This window comes from Poecilia reticulata, chromosome 17, assembly GCF_904066995.2.
Source record: "Poecilia reticulata chromosome 17, P_reticulata-male-v2, whole genome shotgun sequence".
NCBI classification, from domain to species: Eukaryota; Metazoa; Chordata; class Actinopteri; order Cyprinodontiformes; family Poeciliidae; genus Poecilia; species Poecilia reticulata.
Genome location: NC_088846.1, coordinates 13,840,930 through 13,859,167, shown reverse-complemented (window position 1 = coordinate 13,859,167; position 18,238 = coordinate 13,840,930). Strand labels below are relative to the sequence as shown.

The following is an 18,238-nucleotide window of genomic DNA, read 5'->3' as shown; positions in this document are numbered from 1 at the left end:
AATCCACAGAAGAAAATATATAAAGATACACCTGGGGAACGTGCTTGTTAACATCATGAAAAACATTTCTTTATATCCTTATTTATCAGCTCATATTATTTGTGTGCCTCCTTACTTTTTTCCTTTTTTCTATAAATGTGTTGTTCACTTAATTAAAACAAACCATTCATGTTGATAAAACTGCAAAAGGCTTTTTGTGTTTCAGAGTCATTTGTCACCAATGTAATGCAAATATTTTTTATTGGGTTTTTCATTTCTTGAAGCATTTAGAAAATTACATTTTCACATCCTTGTGTAAAACTGAATAAAAGCATGAAAGGAGCTTCAACACAAATGGTTTTTCAACAAAAGAGACAGGTGTTTGCAATGAAAACAATTGTCTTTATTAGAGTTTAATTGGTCAAACATGAATGATTGTAAAATGTCTTTAATTGCATACATCAGATCACCTCACATTTAAGACATAGCACACACAGATTCTAATTTTATCCTGATATCTGTCCCCATAAGTACATATTACCCTAAATATTATCACTGAAATAAATCAATTTCATGTGTATGTTAGCTTTCATTCTTTTAGCATTTATTTTAGTAGTTTTGCAGGAACCTTACAGAGGGAACAATAAATGGCCAATAAATGTGCTGTGATCATTCGGATTATCAACAATCCAGGTGTTTTCACGCAGTCTCATGTAAACCTGGTCTCCAACTTCAAGCTTCAGAGTCATCCCATTGGTTGCTGTCTCATAACCATTTCCAGCAGGATGGTTGTAGACAGTGACCATCTGCTCTCCATTCTTCATCAGTCGCAGGCCCATTGGTTGAGTTGATTGATTGTGTCCAGAGAAGCTGAAGTAATAGACTCCTTTGACAGGAGCCGTAAAAATACCTGTTGACGATCAAAGTGATGTTTATGGTGACCTTTGGAGGTCTATTGACCACATATGAGGTTTGAACAACTTCTGGAAAAAACTTTTAAATTAACTTTGTAATGTAATGATGATGTAATATTGGATACTATTTTAAAAGATTTAGTTAAAAATGCCTTAAAATAATTTGCTGGAATTTGTTCTTTGTTCATTTGTTTCAATATGTTTGTATTCTAAATGCAATCATAATCCTTAATCTGATTAAGGATTATGAAAGTACATGTAATTTACCACACACAGATGTGCTATGCAATGCTAAAACTGTTAATAATCTTAGTATAGAATACTTTCCTAACCTCTTCATAGTTTTTCCCTGTCAGAAAACTGTTTTTTGACTTTTTTTTTATCCTATTTTTATTTTACCCCGTCTTAGATTTCCTGCTTCTCAAATTGTAATTTCTAGTTTTTATTTAGGTCCTCCCTCATAATAACACTAATTTGCTTGAAAAACAATAATTTTGCCTCTTCAAGTACAGCAAAATACTTCAAACTCTCATTATTTGTAAACTCTAATTTGATTAATAAGCGTAATCAAATACATCTCTGTGATAGGTTTACCTGTTCCAGGGTTGAATGATCCTGTGTTTGCGTAGATCTTTTCGTAGACCAGTGTGATCTCAGTATTAAAAGGTCCAACATTTTTGCCTACATTTATAGATGCTCCAAATGCTACCTTGTTGCCTTAAGAAGAAAGATGAAAAAAAGTGTTCATTATAATATTTACTTAATGTCTCTATATTAAAAGTTGCAAATGAGAAAACTCAAAATCTGCTGCTCTTACCTTGAACTTGTGACTTCAGGACCCCCAGCTCTTTCTGATTGTCTCTAAGTTTGGTTTCTAGCTCTCTTAAGATGACAAGAAGTTGCCCATTGGTTTTCTGGTCTTCGGCTGCACCACAGTCTTTGTCACCATATGACTGAATGGTGCCATCGTCTCTATCTCCTGTTGGCTGAGCTGTGATTTCAGCCACATAGAAGAAAAAGAAAGTTAATGCAGCCACAGAAATCTTCATCTTGAACTGCTCCTGCTTGCAGGTGTCTCTGCTGCATAGTTCTCCTCACAATTGTATTTATACAATTCAAACAAGGGAGTGGCCCATGTTGTTTTTTAACATTCTTAACAAAATCTTTATTCAGAACAAGAAACATTCTAAAATAAAAAAAAAAAAAACCCCACCAAGATACAGATCAACACAGAGAAACAGCCATGTCTCCAAATGATTACAATAACTTCTACATCACAATCAATTTTAAATCTGTGTCTTATAAACTCATTTGAAAAAAAAGACATAATGTAGAGGTTTGAAATTAATTTCTTTATATTTTGGAGGGAGAGAAAACCCCAGATATTTTTTATTTTACTTGATTTTTCTTTTCATTCATCTCCATAAATTTCCTTCATGACCAAACCAGATTGTTTTAGTTAAATCTTGTCTTTAAAAAGTTATTGCTACAATTTTTATGAAGTAACTCTAATCCATTAGTATTTTGTAATTTAGCTATTGGGTTGGTTTTATACATTTTTAAGATGAACAAATGCACTTACTATCTTTTTTTATTACTTTGTTACAATCAGTTTTTGCACAATTTAGATTATATTTCTTAACAAAATATATTCATATTCATACAGATTGAAATTAACATCCAGTAAATGAGTGACGGCCAGAAAGGTGAGAGCAAACCGAATCTCATGATTACTTTCAAGAACAGATTGGAGCCATTTCATTTAAAAACCCCGTTATTTCAAAATCTATCCCTTTAACTTTTCCATCTTTGTTATTTTTAACTGTTTCTGTTTTGATATAGAGATGTTTATGTCTAGAGATAAAGTTAAACTTTATTGAGTTCCTCAAAAACCTTTGGAGTTATTGATTGAATGTGGTAAATAAGCTTTGATAAGGTCCCCACTGAGTAGAGAGTGGTGTAAAACCACTGGATTTAAAAACATGGACTGGATTAATTCTGTATACACAAAATGTTTTAATAATAAATAATTCTACACAATCCACTGACATTTTTTTTTGCTATTTTCATCTGTAGCAATTGGGTCAGACCCCAGCGCCATCTTGTGATGTAATGAGGGTAAGTCAAAATGTAAATGCAGTTTTGGAAGAAGCTATAAAGTGATGACGAAGAAGGTGGTTTTGATGAAGGACTGCACTCCTATTTTTTGAGCCATGCAGTTCAGAAAACAATAATGAATTCAACGTTTCTATGGAGGAAGGGTCTGAAGTGTTGGAGCTGGACATTCATCACCTCCAAATGAAAAAATGGAGGTGTGATTGTTTTAGCATAAACAGATCTATGCTAAAATAACCACAGGTCTGAGCCTAACACTATCTTTATCTAAACTATCAGATGTTGTCAGAAGGATATATATTTTTTCCATTTTCTTGCATTTCTGCCTTCAGACATGTGTGGATGAATCCCTCTGATCTTGGAGGGAGCAGTGAAGAAAAGACCTCACATTTTAGGGACCAGAATAGAATAAACGCTCTGCCTCCGTGCTGATCGCTGAGTTGGAGGATACAGACAGACACTGAGGGTCTCTCAAATTCCCCTAAATTCATCAACGCTTCATCTCCATTTCCACAGTACTTCGATATGTTGACCTGTGAATGACTGACAGTTACAGCAAGGCCTTATCACTGAGATTTTAAACTTTAATATTTATAGTTGTTTGTGGGGATGTATTTGTAATTGAGTGTCTCATTTATGAAGGTAGGTTTGGTTTAGACTACCGTAATTAAGATTTACGTTGCTTGATAGTCAGACATTGAAATTTCATTTATTTTGTTTGGGAAGCCTGCTTTTTCTCCTCTGCCCACAAGAGGGCAGGCATGTGCATCTGAGGCTGAGCAAACATTAAAGTCTCCATCTGCATATCTGTTCCAGGAACCTTTTCCTGGAGCCAGTATCACCCCGCTGCCTTTCCACTGCATTTACAGGATCAAAACGAAATAACCAGGGTGGAATGGCCCTATTTGGGATGCAGTGAGTTTCATTATAAGGAACTTTTGGATGGAGATTTAATGAGGGAGAGGAATAATGTCAACATTTGAATTCAGTCTTTCACAACAAGAAACGGTATGATAAATGAAGATTTATGGGGGAAAAAGATTTCTGGTATCAGAAATGCCCCTTTTGCTTGTTAACTGTCTCTGACTTTGGCTTTAACCGTTTATGTATTTCCTCACATTTTCCCACTAATAAAAAAACAGCATTTAAATGCATTTCATTTAAACTGAGCATTTACTAAAATTGGGGAAAAACTCACCAGGCAACAAAATACAAACTAAAAAAACATTTTGGACAATGTTTTTTGGTTTGTTTTCAAAGCAGAAGTGGAGGTACTCTGAATAGCCTGTTGTGCATATAATTTTGAAAATCTGGTTTTAAGGTCTACCACAATACATTCAAAACTGTTTTTTTTTAAATAAATTATACAATGAGTTAAAAAGCAGCATATTTTATTTTCTGACTGAAATATTGTAATTCTCATACTGTTACTACCATCATAGTTTAAGAAATTATGCCTTTGGTGGTTTTTCTGACTGCATTAGAGAATAAAAGAATCAGACAAAACTGTGCATTACCATAAACACAAAGTGTTAATCCATTTGTTCTGTTATTATGTTTTTGCTAGAAAGTGAATCTCTTAACATCCATTATTATGTGTGTTTGATTTTCAGCCAGCTTGACTTTCTTCCTGCAGAAGTCACACTGTGTGGGTGAATCCCTCTAGTCTTAGAGGAAAGGGTAAAGAAAAGACCTCTCACATCCAGGCACTGAAATAGACCAGAAGCTCTGATTCAGTCTCTCACACGGCACAATGAGTGGGAGGGAACAGTGGATGCAGCGGTGCTCACTGCTCCCACACATTTTCCAGCATCTTATTTTTTTTAGCACGTGTTCAAATGTTCAGACCTGAAAGATATGTGCCTGATAGTTTGGCTGGTTTACGTATTTATGTGTAATTCTGGAAAGCTTTAGAGTTATTTCTTTGATTATAATTTGTAATGTAATGCTTATAACATTTTGTGTCTTCAGACTTGATATGAAGCTGTGAATCAGATTGTTTTTCCAATAAATGGCATATTCTCTGTGTGCCCACAAGAGGGCAGACAGATACAACAAATAAATAGTTGGTATCCTGTTTTACAGTGTTGGGGAAAAATAGATAATTCACCTTTTTTAACTGGAGTATTAATATGAAATAAAAATGTTATTTTCTTTACTAAGCTCCAAAGGTACGTCTTACCTTTGTGTTCAAAAACCCTCAATAGATTCTAGACTGTCATGACTTGCAAAGTGCAAAGTTATCCTAAGATTACCAAGGTATTCTAGAGTCAAACCCATCTGTGAGGTCAAGCATCCGACAGTAAAATCCTGGCCAGAAGTGGGTTGTATATTTGCACTTGCATCCCAAGAAGATCAGCAGATAGATAACAGAATGGCTGAAACATAAATAAATGTAGGTGTAATGGAAAAGTCAAAAGTCCAGATTTGAGCTGGTGTGACCTTATTAGGGCTGAGAATACCAAATGCTCAAACAAAACTCAGTCTATTTACTGAAGGGATATTCAAACGAAAGTGGACCAAGAGTCCTCTCCAACGATCTAAGAGTCACACAGAAACAATTTCTGTTGCAAAGATGTATTGAGGTGTATTTCTTTTTTTTTCTTTTTTTTTTTTGCTTTTGCCTGCTTATTCGGTAAATAACGACTCTGGAATCTGCTGTGGATGTTTGTGCACTAAATAATAGAAAACAATGAATCTATAAAATATATCCAAATTACAAATAAGACACATAAATCAAAGACATTGCTCTTTCCTTTCTCATGACTGGAGTTTTACATGTAATAGATAGCATGCATAGACTGTTTAATCTTTTGTATTTCAATTCATAATTTCTGCACCTATGAATGCATTGCATTGAATAATGGATCATAAAGGATGTGGACAAAGGCAGAGTAGAAATGGCAAGACAGAAGGTCAGGCAGAGGAACCCCACTGGGCCCCGAGTTGGACACACAACAACCCAGACGCTGAATTTCTGCGCTGGCTGGCAGTGACTAGAGAGGCCTGGCTGCTAAGAGGCAAACCTGGGTAGCAGAACAGATTTTAGGTCGTTGAAGAGAAAATGAATGGCAGATTCTGCATGTGGGAGTCAATAAAGACTGGCAGAGAGTTTACATTGGAGCAACCAGCCCAGGACTGAACACTGAGGCTGGAAGAATGTCAGCAGACTAGATTTAGCGAAGCACAAAGATGGAAAACTGCTACAAAACCATTCACTGCATCAGAGAGGACCTTTAAAATATCTGATGAAATCCAACTGGACTATTACTTTTGGTCATTTAAAAGTGACATTTGCCTTATACAAGCACCCTAACAATGCACAGTCTCAGTCAATGGAATGGATATTGTTGAAAAGTTATTTCGAACTACACACAGACTGATGTTTTCAAGTCTATGTTTTTGTTATTTATGATGATTTTTTTCCACTTATAGCTGGTGAAACCGCAGCATTTAGAGCAGATGAAGAGAGAGCTGAGCCAAAAAGCGAAGCTCTCGATTTACCGGTCGATCTACGTTCCCACCCTCATCTATGGTCATGAGCTTTGGTTCATGACCGAAAGAACGAGATCACGGGTACAAGCGGCCGAAATGGGTTTCCTCCGCAGGGTGGCTGGGCTCTCCCTTAAAGATAGGGTGAGAAGCTCGGTCATCCGGGAGGGACTCAGAGTAGAGCTGCTGCTCCTCCACGTCGAGAGGAGCCAGTTGAGGTGGCTCGGGCATCTGGTAAGGATGCCTCCTGGACGCCTCCCTGGTGAGGTGTTCCGGGCACGTACCACCGGGAGGAGGCCTCGGGGAAGATCCAGGACACGCTGGAGGGATTACGTCTCTCGGCTGGCCTGGGAACGCCTTGGGATTCCCCCGGAGGAGCTGGAAGAAGTGGCTGGGGAGAGGGAAGTCTGGGCCTCCCTTCTGAAGCTGCTGCCCCCGCGACCCGACCCCGGATAAGCGGAAGAAAATGGATGGATGGATGGATGGATACAGACTGATGTTTTCAAGTCTATGTTTTTGTTATTTATGATGATTTTTTCCACTTATAGCTGATGAAACCGCAGCATTTAGAGCAGATGAGTGGAGTCAGCACCTCAAAGTTTGAAGCCATGATACTCAGCTAGAATAAGGTTGGGGTAAGTCAGATCAGTTCAATAATCTTGGCGCCTTGGTTCATGAGTGAGAGGAGGATAAAACAAAAGAAATAGATTCTTGACACAAATGGCTAAAATGAGTTTCCTCCGTAATGTTGCTAAATTCACCGCATACGAGTTCATTTCTCATCTCATCTTAAAGTCGGGGAGGTTTGGATATTGGAGCAGGTTCATTGCTGCTTCACTTTCTCTGCAGGTCCGGTTGGGAGGAGCCTCCAGCACAGAACCAGAACAAATAAGAGGAACTATAAATCTCTTCTGGTCTGGGAACTCCTTTGGAAAGGCTGTCGCTTGGGAGAGGAATATCTGTGTTTCCCTCATGGACCTGTTGGCCTCACATCCTGATCTTGGATAAGCGGAAAAGAACAGATACATGAATGTTTAAATCGATCAATGAATGTTCTTGAATGGTCTTAACTCCTCTAAAAAAAACAAAAAACAAAACACGTTCCTAAATGTGTGTATTCACAGCCGACCTGAATACCTTTAACCGAGTTTCTGTCAGCACTTAATGAATCACTCAGGGGAGAGCGCGGGGTTGTATCAAGTTTTGACCTGTTATAACATCTGTATCATAAAGATATGTCTAACAAGTAAACATAAATATCCGTGTTGCTTTGATCACCTTCCACTGCAAATGTGCAACGTTGTCAAGCTGGCCCTGGAAGAAGATCAAACAAAAGCCTTTGTCTTATAAATGGTCATCTAAAAATAAAGGCGTTACAGGTATGGCATGCAGAGCCGTCCCTGGCCTCCTCTCTGTTATATCCTTTCATAACGTTTGTGGGTCAAGTTTATTTGTGTGCGTGTATCCGTGTGTGTGTGTGTGTGTGTGTTTGGCTTGCTTTGTCGGAGAACATGTGAATGATGTGGTGATGCATGCAAAACGTGTGAGGATAATACTCTAAATCGCTTCATTAGTCCTTGTGTATTATAGGAACGCTGCAACCAAACAAAGCCTGTGCCGTCTTACGTGGCCGGCACTGATTTGTACCCGCACACAGACGTATGAAGGGCAACGTATATAGAAAGGGATTTGCTATCTAAAGCAGGGGTCCCGATCAGTCTATCCGAAAAATGTACCTCAAGGCAGCGTGTGGTGAGACCTCAATGCAGAGATTGAGAGAGGGGGGCCAGGAGAGGATCGCTGCCCTAGTTCCAACCTGGAGAGGCAGGGGGCAGGAGCCAGGTCACACATCTCAAACCCCACCAGCTGGTTTTCAGAAAGTGTTGGAGCGCACACACACACACACCTCAGGAGCAAGCAGAAGCAGGAGCAGAGTGTTGAGGACCATCCTCGGGACCAAGCCAGTTTGCTTCCAGGAGCTACTCTTCCTCATGACTGCACAGTCTACAGGTAGGGTTCCCTGTTGGGGAACTATGAACATGTGCTTCATGCCTTTTGTGAACAGCATAATTTTACACTAACTCCCCAAATTACCATAATATGATTAAGGAGTTTCAAGGTGTACCGAACAAGATTCGATGAAATCACATCAACATGAGTTTTCTTCCTCTGATTAAAATAACTCGACGCCTGTTTGAATATTCTCTCTGTCTGTTTGTGTTATTCATGAGTCACTGGTTGTTCAAATGAAACTTTGATTCTGCTCAGGATCCTGTTAAATGCCTAATGCTTTCATCACTTCTTGACAAGATCCTGTCTAGCTCAGTGAAATCCCCTGGTTCTCCTGGATAATAAATCTGCTGTTTAATGCATGACGCCGCCACCAGACCGCCTGCGTTCCCCTAACTTCAGCAGGTTTCCATAGCATTAAGGAAATGAAACTGACTTTATGCCCTTTAGAACATCGTTTTAAAAGAGCTGATTATAAAAGCAAATAGGAAATGTTCATAATCTGCTGCATTGATTTGGAAAAGCTTAGATTTTGGATTTTTAGTGTAAAATCTTCATGTTGAATAAAAGGATCAGCCAAACGTCTTGATCTTAACCTCAAAAAGGCTGAAACATCTCCCGATGTAAGATATTTAGTCATTTTTCTACAAAGAAATTCAAACCAGTCAGATGTAACGTAATGACCACCTGTATGTCTCATAATGTTGTTGGTCGAACTGTGCTGTGGTGTCTGGGCCCAACATGACAACAGCAGGTGCTCCAGGTTATAAAGGTGAGGCTTCCTGTCTATCATTTGTTTGTCCAATGCCCCTCAAAGACTCTTTACTATCTAGGTTGCAAGTCAAGTCAAGACCTCAAACCCAATGTCCTCCAAAAATGTAGAAACTATTTTTGCTTTGCGACAACTTTATCCGACTAAAAGGGAAACCACTTAACAGTACGCACCTTACTGACAAAATTAAATACCAAGGTTGTTGGGATTGGAAACGTTGAGATTCTAAACATTTTTTAGATATAACAGCCTTTTAATTGTTGTCACTGGGCAGGTTAGGTCAGACCAAGCCACGTCCTTAAAACAGAGGTTTTATTAGGTTTTACTATTTCAGGGAATGTCTGTGTCCTGAGTATCATACCTTGCCTTGACTATCATCTCTTCAAGCGTCAGGTTGGGCACTGAGCAGATAGACATGGAAATGGGAAAATACAGATACATCTGTTCAACAATCCTGCACAGGCACAGAAAACCTCTGAGGATTGGTTGACCAAACATGCTTGTTTTGGTCCCTGACAGAAAACCAGAAATGAACACAGACTTACTGTGTTTTTCATTAGTTATCAAGTTACAATAAGTGAGTGCAACAAGTGGTTTAAACCTATGCTGCTACAATGTCATTAAAATATGTAACATTGTCAATTGTTTTGTATAGAAAAGGCCAAAGGGACCGTGTTTCACTCGCAACAACATATTGCCCTGTAATTCCTGATTAAAAACCAAACCAAAATGCAGAACAAATGTGGAAAAATAAGTAGATTTAGAGGCAGAAATTACACTGTTAAGCGAAAAGGCTTGATTTAAGCATTTTTATGTGCAGAGGACAAAAACTATCATCTTACAGATGCAGTTGGTACTTAAAAGGAATGTGAGTTCGACAGAATCTCATGTTGACATTATTAATAGTGGAACGAACTAGAAATCCCGCTGCATGTCCCCAGAAATTCCCCACTTGTGCAGAGCATTTTCAAAGCTTTGAGAAACTATTCACCGCCCTGCTGTTACTTAATGTCCCACCAAGAAGCCACTTGCAGGCAGGAGATGCACGTGACTTACACACCACAGGATACATCTGTAGGTTTCGACACCGAGAAGATGTCGACTTTCGTCGGTGTCATCACAGAGGAATCCGAGAGACAGACGCCGCTGACAGAAGCGACAGTTCTGACGCTGCGGTTGACAGATGGTTGCCCTTGCCTTTTCTGTCAAACGCTCATAAAGCATTCTGCCAGCGTATCTGACTCTGAGTCAACATTCTGCACCAGCGTTTCGTGGAGCGAGATCCATAGAGCTCCATAAATCTGGTAATTATGTCTTCACGCAGTCACTTTTGGGACAGATGAAACAGCCGAGGCTCCCTCCTTTGTGCTCTGTGTGCAAAATGCATCCCAATGATCCGCATTCATGGTTTGTTGTGAAGTTAAAAAAAAAAGAAAAAAAAAAAGAGATGATGGACTTGTGCTGTGGGGATGAGTAGATGGGGAGGAGGGGAAAGAATGCAATATGAAAAAAATATGAGAAAAAGTTCAACAGAGAAAAGAATATTGAAAATTATTGTGTGTAAATGTGATGCGGGGATGACTTTCTGGACTTCTTGGAAGGATTTTTCCTTTTTATCCGATTCCAGCGTGACTAGAAATCTCTAATGCCGCTTTGGGAAGCATTTTTTTTTTGTGACACTGACCAAAGAAAATCACTGCAATCACAAACAAAATCATTAACAGGACGAACCACAGGCGGTGCTATCAAGCGATGCGGACAGATGCTGTACCTGTTGGAAATCCACAGTTTCATTTCCGCACAGAAATCCATCGGTCTCTTTTTGTGCAGCGTCATGACAGCTCACTTCAACTTCTGCACACTCACCTCGTGGCTGTTTCTAGCAGGGTTCCAGGAGGTTCTCTGAGAAACCATTAAGGCAAAGCGCACCGCCTTGAGGCAGCAGTGTTTACTGAGGCTTCAGGATTCAAGCCAGAATGTAAGAGCTTTCGACTGGCACACTTTCAAACTGGATCAACAGAGGAAAATAGAAACCTCGGAGGCGCTCGTGACATTAGAAGTGCGTTATAGCAGCTTTGTCTACGCCACAGTTAGGCCTCCAGAGCGCTGAGGAATTACACCATCAGGCCAAAGCAGGCATTGCTGCAGGCAAAAATAGCTATTTGAAGTTGAAGTAGCAGCAAGGTGAGGCTGATGCAGCTTCTCTACATTTATTCTCAGAGGGTTGTAGGATTCTAAAGGAGGCGTACGCGTTGCAATTTGACACACCGCATTGAGTTTACACATTCCTGTTTGGGATGCAAACAGTTGCGAGAGCAGTTTGCCCTGGAGGGAGTTCTCCGCAGTCTGCAAACTTCCCCTTGATGTCTGTGGAGTTATTTCTGCTCTGGCTTTGAGACCCAATATCTTTGGGATGATTTCCACTTCATGAAATGCTCGTGCAAATAACCTGCAGCAAGCTGGAAGAAACAGAACTATCCAGTTTGATTTGGGTTCGAACCGTCAGAGTCGGTGTGACGGCGTTCTCCTTGAAGAGAACTTAAGGTCACGACGTTTCTGCCACTTTTGTTATGGCGTTTTCTGAGGTAAGGGTGTAATACAGAGTCATTACCAGGAATGATTTTGTGTGTTCAATCTGTGTTACTTTGAACCGTCACAGCAGCAAAAGTGAAATCTAGAGCATTCACAGGAACAGAACATTATGACGAAAGTTCACTAGAGACACTTTAGGGTTTATTTCAGGACATCCAGTAGTTCACAAACATGTATTCATCTGATCATTTATTTCATTATAATTTCTGAGGAGAAAACATGTAACCATTACCTCACACATGTGGAGACAAGAGTCAAACTAGGATAGAGCAGCGGTTCACAACCCTGGTCCTCTAGAACATGAGACAGGTAGAAACAGACTGAACGAGCGGCGAGTAATGAGTCTGTGAGGAAGATACAAAGAGGAAGGAGTGAAGGAACTAAGCAGGGAAACTGACTGCAGCTGGGAACGAAGCGAGCGAGGCTGGATGCGGTGAATGACTGGCAGCTGGATTAGAGGAGTAAATGGTAAAGTGGCTTAAGGCAAAAACAAAGATGAAACTACAAGGGAGATAACGGCAGAGGAAAAATCCAACACTTAAAAACAGTAACTAAACTAGCAGGAGGAATAAATCATACTGGAGGAAATAATGAAATTAAGAAAATAAACAACTAAAGCAGAAGTCCACCACATGCTCAAATCTGCAGAACAACTCGCTGCATTCACTTTGCAGATGTCCAAGTAGAAATAAACTGGTTAAACATCTATTACACATGTGTCAAACTCAAGGTCCATGGGCCAAAACTGGTCCGCTATAGCTTTTCATGTGGCCCTCTAGATTCTAGATTAAACACTAAGTGTGCTTAAATATTATGTTATCAATCAAATCAATTCAGTTTTTATCTTTTTACTGGCAAATTATATCAATCAGCCCTTCCAGTTTCTTGAGAATTATCGTGGAGATCCACCATTTTATATATAAATGGGATTTTGTTATAAATTTTTCTCAAAAATTGTCAAAAACGCTCTTACTTGTACTAAACAGCTGCATCAGTCTTAACTGATGTCAGATTATAGTCCATGATCTATACAGCAAGTAAAAAAAAGTCTCATTTACCCTCATAGATAAACTGAAATATCGTAAATGTTTCCAAATTAGTGCCACAGACGTGATTTTTATCACAAAAAAAAATCTCAGAAAGTATCACAGTCCTGGAGGGACTGAAAAGATGTTCAATATTATTTAATTTTGAGAAATAATTGAACAGTTTGTTAACAGGTTTTATTAATATATTCTGGCACAACCAGCCCTTTAAGAGCATTCATGATCTTGATTAGACACCCCTTATCTATTACTAAAACATGTTGCTGCGACATAAATGACCCAGCACAAATCCCCCCTCTTTACTTTTAATGTTCATTTTACATTTATCTCAGATTATGAGACTTTGCTTTACTCTCAGAATGCAGGAAATGTCTTGAATCCAATAAAGCAAGAAACCCCCTCCAAAAAACAAAACAAAAAAAAACCCTGCAAATGTAATTCAGCACAACGTATAGTTTTTACAAGTGTCGACTCCATCAGACACCATCACGATGATCTAAATAAAGCTGCGTCAGCCTCGAGGTGTGTGGATGCTCAATGAACCAGGAAATCTGGCATTGTCACATTATTGCTACATGGGGGGGAAAGTAAGGCGCTGCTCTGCTCAGTGGTTTTTATACTTTACTGCACTATACCACTCGAACTTATCTGCACTCAATATCTGCTCTGAGAACTCAGTGACTAGTCTTCCTTTAATGAATTTTTAAGTAGGTTGCATTTTGAAGGTCGAAGAGTGGACCTGCATGCTTGTTTTATGGTTGAAGCTGCATTGTGTTGGTTGGGGGGAGAGGGGGGGTAAATGTGCAGCATACAGAATCATGCAAGAGGTAATTAAGCAGCTTAACCTACCTACTATGCCTGAGGTGGATATCTTAAAGCGATAGTGTGCGAGCACACACACACACGCATATACACACATCTTTCCCATTCACATGTAGCTCTCTCTCTCTCTGTGTGTGTGTGTGGCGCCATAGTGTAAAACGCTGCAGCTCTTCCAGGCGAACAGTCAGAGGCAGTTGCCTATATAACACACACACACACACACACACTCACGCAGACCCGTCCTCATTCAGCGACCGGCTCACTTTCTCACCACACGCTGCTCCTCGCCTCCTCGCAGCATCTGCCTCCGTCTGGAGCTCGGTACCATGCATCCTCCTCTCCGCGCCTCCTCCGTCGCGCTTGTCCTTTGCGTTTCCAGAGTCCCTTCACCACCCGGGGCTCTCACGCTGCCGAACCAGGGACCATAAAATTCCCTACAGGAATTTGGAGACAGAACAAAGCTTTTTTTTTTTTTGTTATTGTTGTTGCTTGTGAGGGAGAAGCTGCATGTGTTTGGATACACATCTGCACGGGACTCCTGCACACTGTGAACACAGACTGATCCCTCTCAAAGTTGTGAGCGAGTCAGAAGACATCCAGACATCCGTGCATCTCTCCATTGGACCGCCGGCAACTCGCTGAGTAAGAACACCAGCATCAGTTAGGATTTGTTTCTGCGCCTGCCGCTGTTTGCCAGGAGACATTTTTGCATGCACGGTTTTAAAATCGGCAAGCCTCGGCCGCTCTCTGAAAGCATGGGGTTTATTCTTAAGATGTGTGTCGAGGTGTGTGTGTATCTATAATTATCTCGCATGCTCGTCAACAGTGCCTGTACGTCCTGTCTGGTGGTGCAGCGTTACTCTCTTCACTTCAAGAGCTTGACTAAAGGTTTTTGCTGCAGCTTCAGGGTGAAAAGAGACTGATATCCTAACAAATTTCTGCATCACAGAGAAAGGAAGTAGTTGACGAAGAATCTCAATTTGGTTTGAAAAGTTGTGAAAATAGCAACAACAACAACAAAAAAGATGTGTGGAAAGTGGCAGCACAAAGAAAAAAAACTGGTCAATTTCAACTTCTTTTACATTTGGAGGGAAAAACATGGCAGAATTAGACAGACAAAACATTAAAAAAAAAAAAAAAGTTCCTCCTATAACTTAAGTTCTTGTTCTAACTGACCGCCTTCTAATCAACTCATCCTTCTCTCTCTTCATCTTCATCCTTTCTTCAATGTCCAGGTGCAGAGAGACCGGTTCGGGAATCCCCGCTGCAGCTTCTTCACACTCTGACCAAGGCTGCACCCCTGACATGTCCAGCTGCGAGCAGCTGCATGAGAGGGCGATTCGTCCCTTAGAAACAAACTGAACAACCCCGTCGTTGCCTCCCGCAATTTCCACATGAGATTCGGCAGAATTAGTCAGGACCGGCCCCGGACCACTCACTTTCAACTTCACGTAGTCCGAATTCCAGCTTCCGCAGACAGACTCGAAGACTCTCAAGGACGTTAAGGACACGAATAAGGGTCTCGTTTTGTCTCGGAGCAGCTTGTGGCTTCTTGCCAGCAGCCATGCAGGTGTCCTTTGCGTGTACGGACCACGGGCTGAAGGCCCCTCGCAACGGCGAGCACAGCAAGCAGAACGCCACCAGCCCCAACACGACCAGCCATGCCCGAGCCCGCTTCCGCACCGTGGCCCTGATCGCCCGCAGCCTGGGCTCCTTCACCCACCGCTACCACCACAACCTGAAGGAGTCCACTGCCAAGTTGACCGGCATGAAATACCGGTATGTAAATTGGCGACGGCAGAGACGCTGTTGTTGTTGTTGTTGTTGTTTGCATGAAGAAAACTGACACAGAAGCAGCAGGTGGTGGAAAGAAAAGAGCACAATGAGGAGGTAATGGTAAGAAGGGAAGAAAAACAGGAAAACGAGGACATGTTGAGCGACAGGTGATGAGTGGGATGATTGATTGTGACATTTCTCCAAGCTGCATATTTATCTTTTCGGACTGAAACGTTGTAAATTAAAAAAGGTTTTATCTTTGGTGAGAAACTGAAGAGCGTTTCCAGTACAGCCACAAAAATTTAGTACATTTTTTTTTTTTTTGGCATTTTATGAGCATTTTTTGGGAAGCAGAAGACAAGTGTCACGTTATTTTTCCGAGAATGTTTAAAACGAATCTGAAAGATTTCCCTTGCATCGCTTGGGGATTATTCAGATGGGATGGTGACTGAACAGCAATTTTCAAGTCTCGCCACAGATCCTTGGTTAGATTTAAACTGCTGAATGGGGCATTATGACACATAAATAAGCTGCCATTTCTTCTACTGTAGCTGTGGCTGCACGTTTAGCATCATTGTCATGAACCACCAAAAGCAGCCTCTAACAGATTTTCTCTCCGGATTGCCATGTTTTTATCTCCATGCTTCTCCTCTCTGTGGGTTGACGGCTTCTCTGTCCCTGCTAACGAAAAGCACTCCCGCGGCATGACCTTACCACCACCATGCTTTCAGTGGAAGTATTGTTGTTTGATGTCTATGTCTTGTCAAGGTGAACTCGATTTTAATTTACAGATGTAAGAGTAAAGAGTTTGAGTACAAATGCATGTCATTATGTGAATATTTTGGGAAATAGTAGGAAGACATCTTTTCCTTCCACTCCATGGAGATTTTACTGACAAACATTGACCCAAATACAGCAGTTATGATAAAGAAGAAGAAGAAAAAAACATTCCCTTAAAATCAAAAAGCACACAGACTCTTAAAACAACAACAGCACAGTTACACTAGAGGGGAACTGGACATCCACAGTTTGTGCTTCCATGTCAACGTTGGGGTTTTGCTCTTTCAAGTCTTAGTTTAATACTCTGACTGTGCTGCACGCAGCTCCATTAATGACTTGCCACCATCGCACAGCACATTCTGGAAAGTGTGACAGCAAAGCTGCGCGGTGCGGGTGGCGGAGCTCGCCGTGTGTGCGCTTGTGTGGGAGTTGCAACAAAGCCGGGCCAAGTAAACAATGCTCTCTTATCTCCACGAGTGGGCTCTTAACCCAGACCGTGGGAGCGGAGCGGGAGTTTTCACCTCACCAGGGAGAGTGACATCACCGTTTACCGGGTCGAGAGAGAGAGAGAGAGAAGAAATGATGAAGTTAGAAACTAGGAATGGAACAGAGTGAGAGTTCACACAAAAGAGGCAGATTTGATGCGCAGTGGCTAAACTGTGATAAGTGCCTGTCACACGTCCTTATCTCATCTCCATGACAACCATAAAATGGCCAATTTCTTTGGGTTCTCGACAAAAGTCTGTTGATTCCCTGTTGTACTGATGCAGTTCAGCATCTGTTTTTGACTTGTTTTTGTCCAAAAAGTTGACTCTGGACTTGGATCGTTGCCGTGGCTTCCTACAGAACAGACAGCAGCTTTACCTACTTTCACCTCAAAGAATCAAACGGTGTACTGTACGTCCTCCCTCCTCCTTTCTCTCCAAACACCTGAATCAAAGCGCTTACAGCAGATATTTTTGTTCCTTTGGATGTTACCTGACAGGGAATCTCTTTCTTTTATTTTCTTTTTTTTCCCCTAGAAGTGAAGCCAAGTTCAGTACCGAACCTGTGTTGTACAAATTCTTTGAAGTTCTCTCGTGGTTTTAACAAATCTCACAGAGATTTCGTTCTCTCGAAGATGAGAGTTGTGGGCGTATACACTTCCCGGCACATTAGGTTCAAGCATAGATGTGCGTTTGATGCGTGTGGCATTGAGCCTTCACTCTGGGAACATCTGAAGGCGTAGCAAGTCAAAGCAGAAAAGTGGAGTGCACAGCAAGCAGGCCTAAACTAATAATACCACCACCCCCGGCATTCTCGCTGTCATGGTGATCCAAATATAGTGTCCTTCTAATTGCAGTGTTCCCTCATTGCAACTTTTCAAGATTTTTTATTTTTTTTAGTTTGTCTCAGAAAAAGAAAACATGAAAGCATGTTTACAGCCTAACATATATAATTAGCACAGGTGCAGCACCTTGTCATGCTGCCGCCATAAATTTAAACGGTGGCTGCGTCTGCTCTACCAATTCACTTTTGTATCATTATGGTATTAAAGGGTGGACTCATTGCTAGCCTGCCAGTCGGTGTCTTCACCACAACACAATCTACCACACCCAATCCCAGTCCGAGTTTTTTGTGATCTCGTAACATTTTCTCTTTTCCATCCACCTTCCCATAAGCTCTGACCAGATTCTCTGACTTGCTCAGCGAAAACGTCCTCACAGCATAATGCTGCCGTCACAATGTTTTCCTGTCTCTCTTCCATAAGAATCAGACTGGTTGCATGCATGACAAATAGTCACCCGAGCAGTGGATCTCTGCAGCTCCTCCAGAATATTACCTTGAGATTCTTTGTAGCTTTTCTGAGTATTGATGTCTATTAGTTGAGGGGGAACCCATTGTCTTGGTAGATTTGCAGTTGTTTTGTGGACTTTCCATTTTCATAAGGTGAATTCAAT

The 18,238-nt window shown here is 40.9% G+C and overlaps 2 protein-coding genes across 4 annotated transcripts in view; one reads left to right on the top strand and one right to left on the bottom strand.

The window, feature by feature from the left end:
* Positions 1-360: 360 nt before the first annotated feature.
* On the bottom strand, positions 361-15,308 carry LOC103479421 (uncharacterized). Its single transcript, XM_081598234.1, has 6 exons — positions 15,175-15,308; positions 14,919-15,065; positions 14,014-14,126; positions 1,711-1,884; positions 1,488-1,610; positions 361-889 (listed from the first exon to the last, which is right to left on the bottom strand). The coding sequence occupies exons 1-6, from the start codon at positions 15,306-15,308 to the stop codon at positions 609-611; spliced, it is 972 nt and encodes a 323-aa protein (XP_081454360.1). The 3' UTR covers positions 361-608.
* Positions 8,392-18,238, top strand: part of kcnab1b (potassium voltage-gated channel subfamily A regulatory beta subunit 1b) — a 40,138-nt gene continuing 30,291 nt past the window's right edge. Inside the window, exons 1-2 of one of the 3 annotated variants that reach the window (XM_008433771.3) lie at positions 8,392-8,510; positions 14,978-15,521. In XM_008433771.3, coding sequence (XP_008431993.1) covers positions 15,307-15,521 — 215 coding nt within the window. In that variant the 5' untranslated portion in view covers positions 8,392-8,510; positions 14,978-15,306. Of the gene's footprint in view, positions 8,511-14,169; positions 14,385-14,420; positions 14,528-14,977; positions 15,522-18,238 lie in introns of those variants that run through there. The other 2 variants (XM_008433770.3, XM_008433772.3) reach the window with 2 other exon arrangements.

What these genes read in the sequence shown, in the direction of transcription:
- LOC103479421 (XM_081598234.1), bottom strand. Translation starts at nt 15,308, where the DNA reads ATGGCTGCTGGCAAGAAGCCACAAGCTGCTCCGAGACAAAACGAGACC. An exon ending in CGTGAAGTTGAAAGTGAGTG is followed by an intron (nt 15,066 to 15,174) that starts GTCCGGGGCCGG and finishes CCTCTCATGCAG; the next exon opens with CTGCTCGCAGCTGGACATGT. An exon ending in CCTGAAGTCACAAGTTCAAG is followed by an intron (nt 1,611 to 1,710) that starts GTAAGAGCAGCA and finishes TTTCTTCTTAAG; the next exon opens with GCAACAAGGTAGCATTTGGA.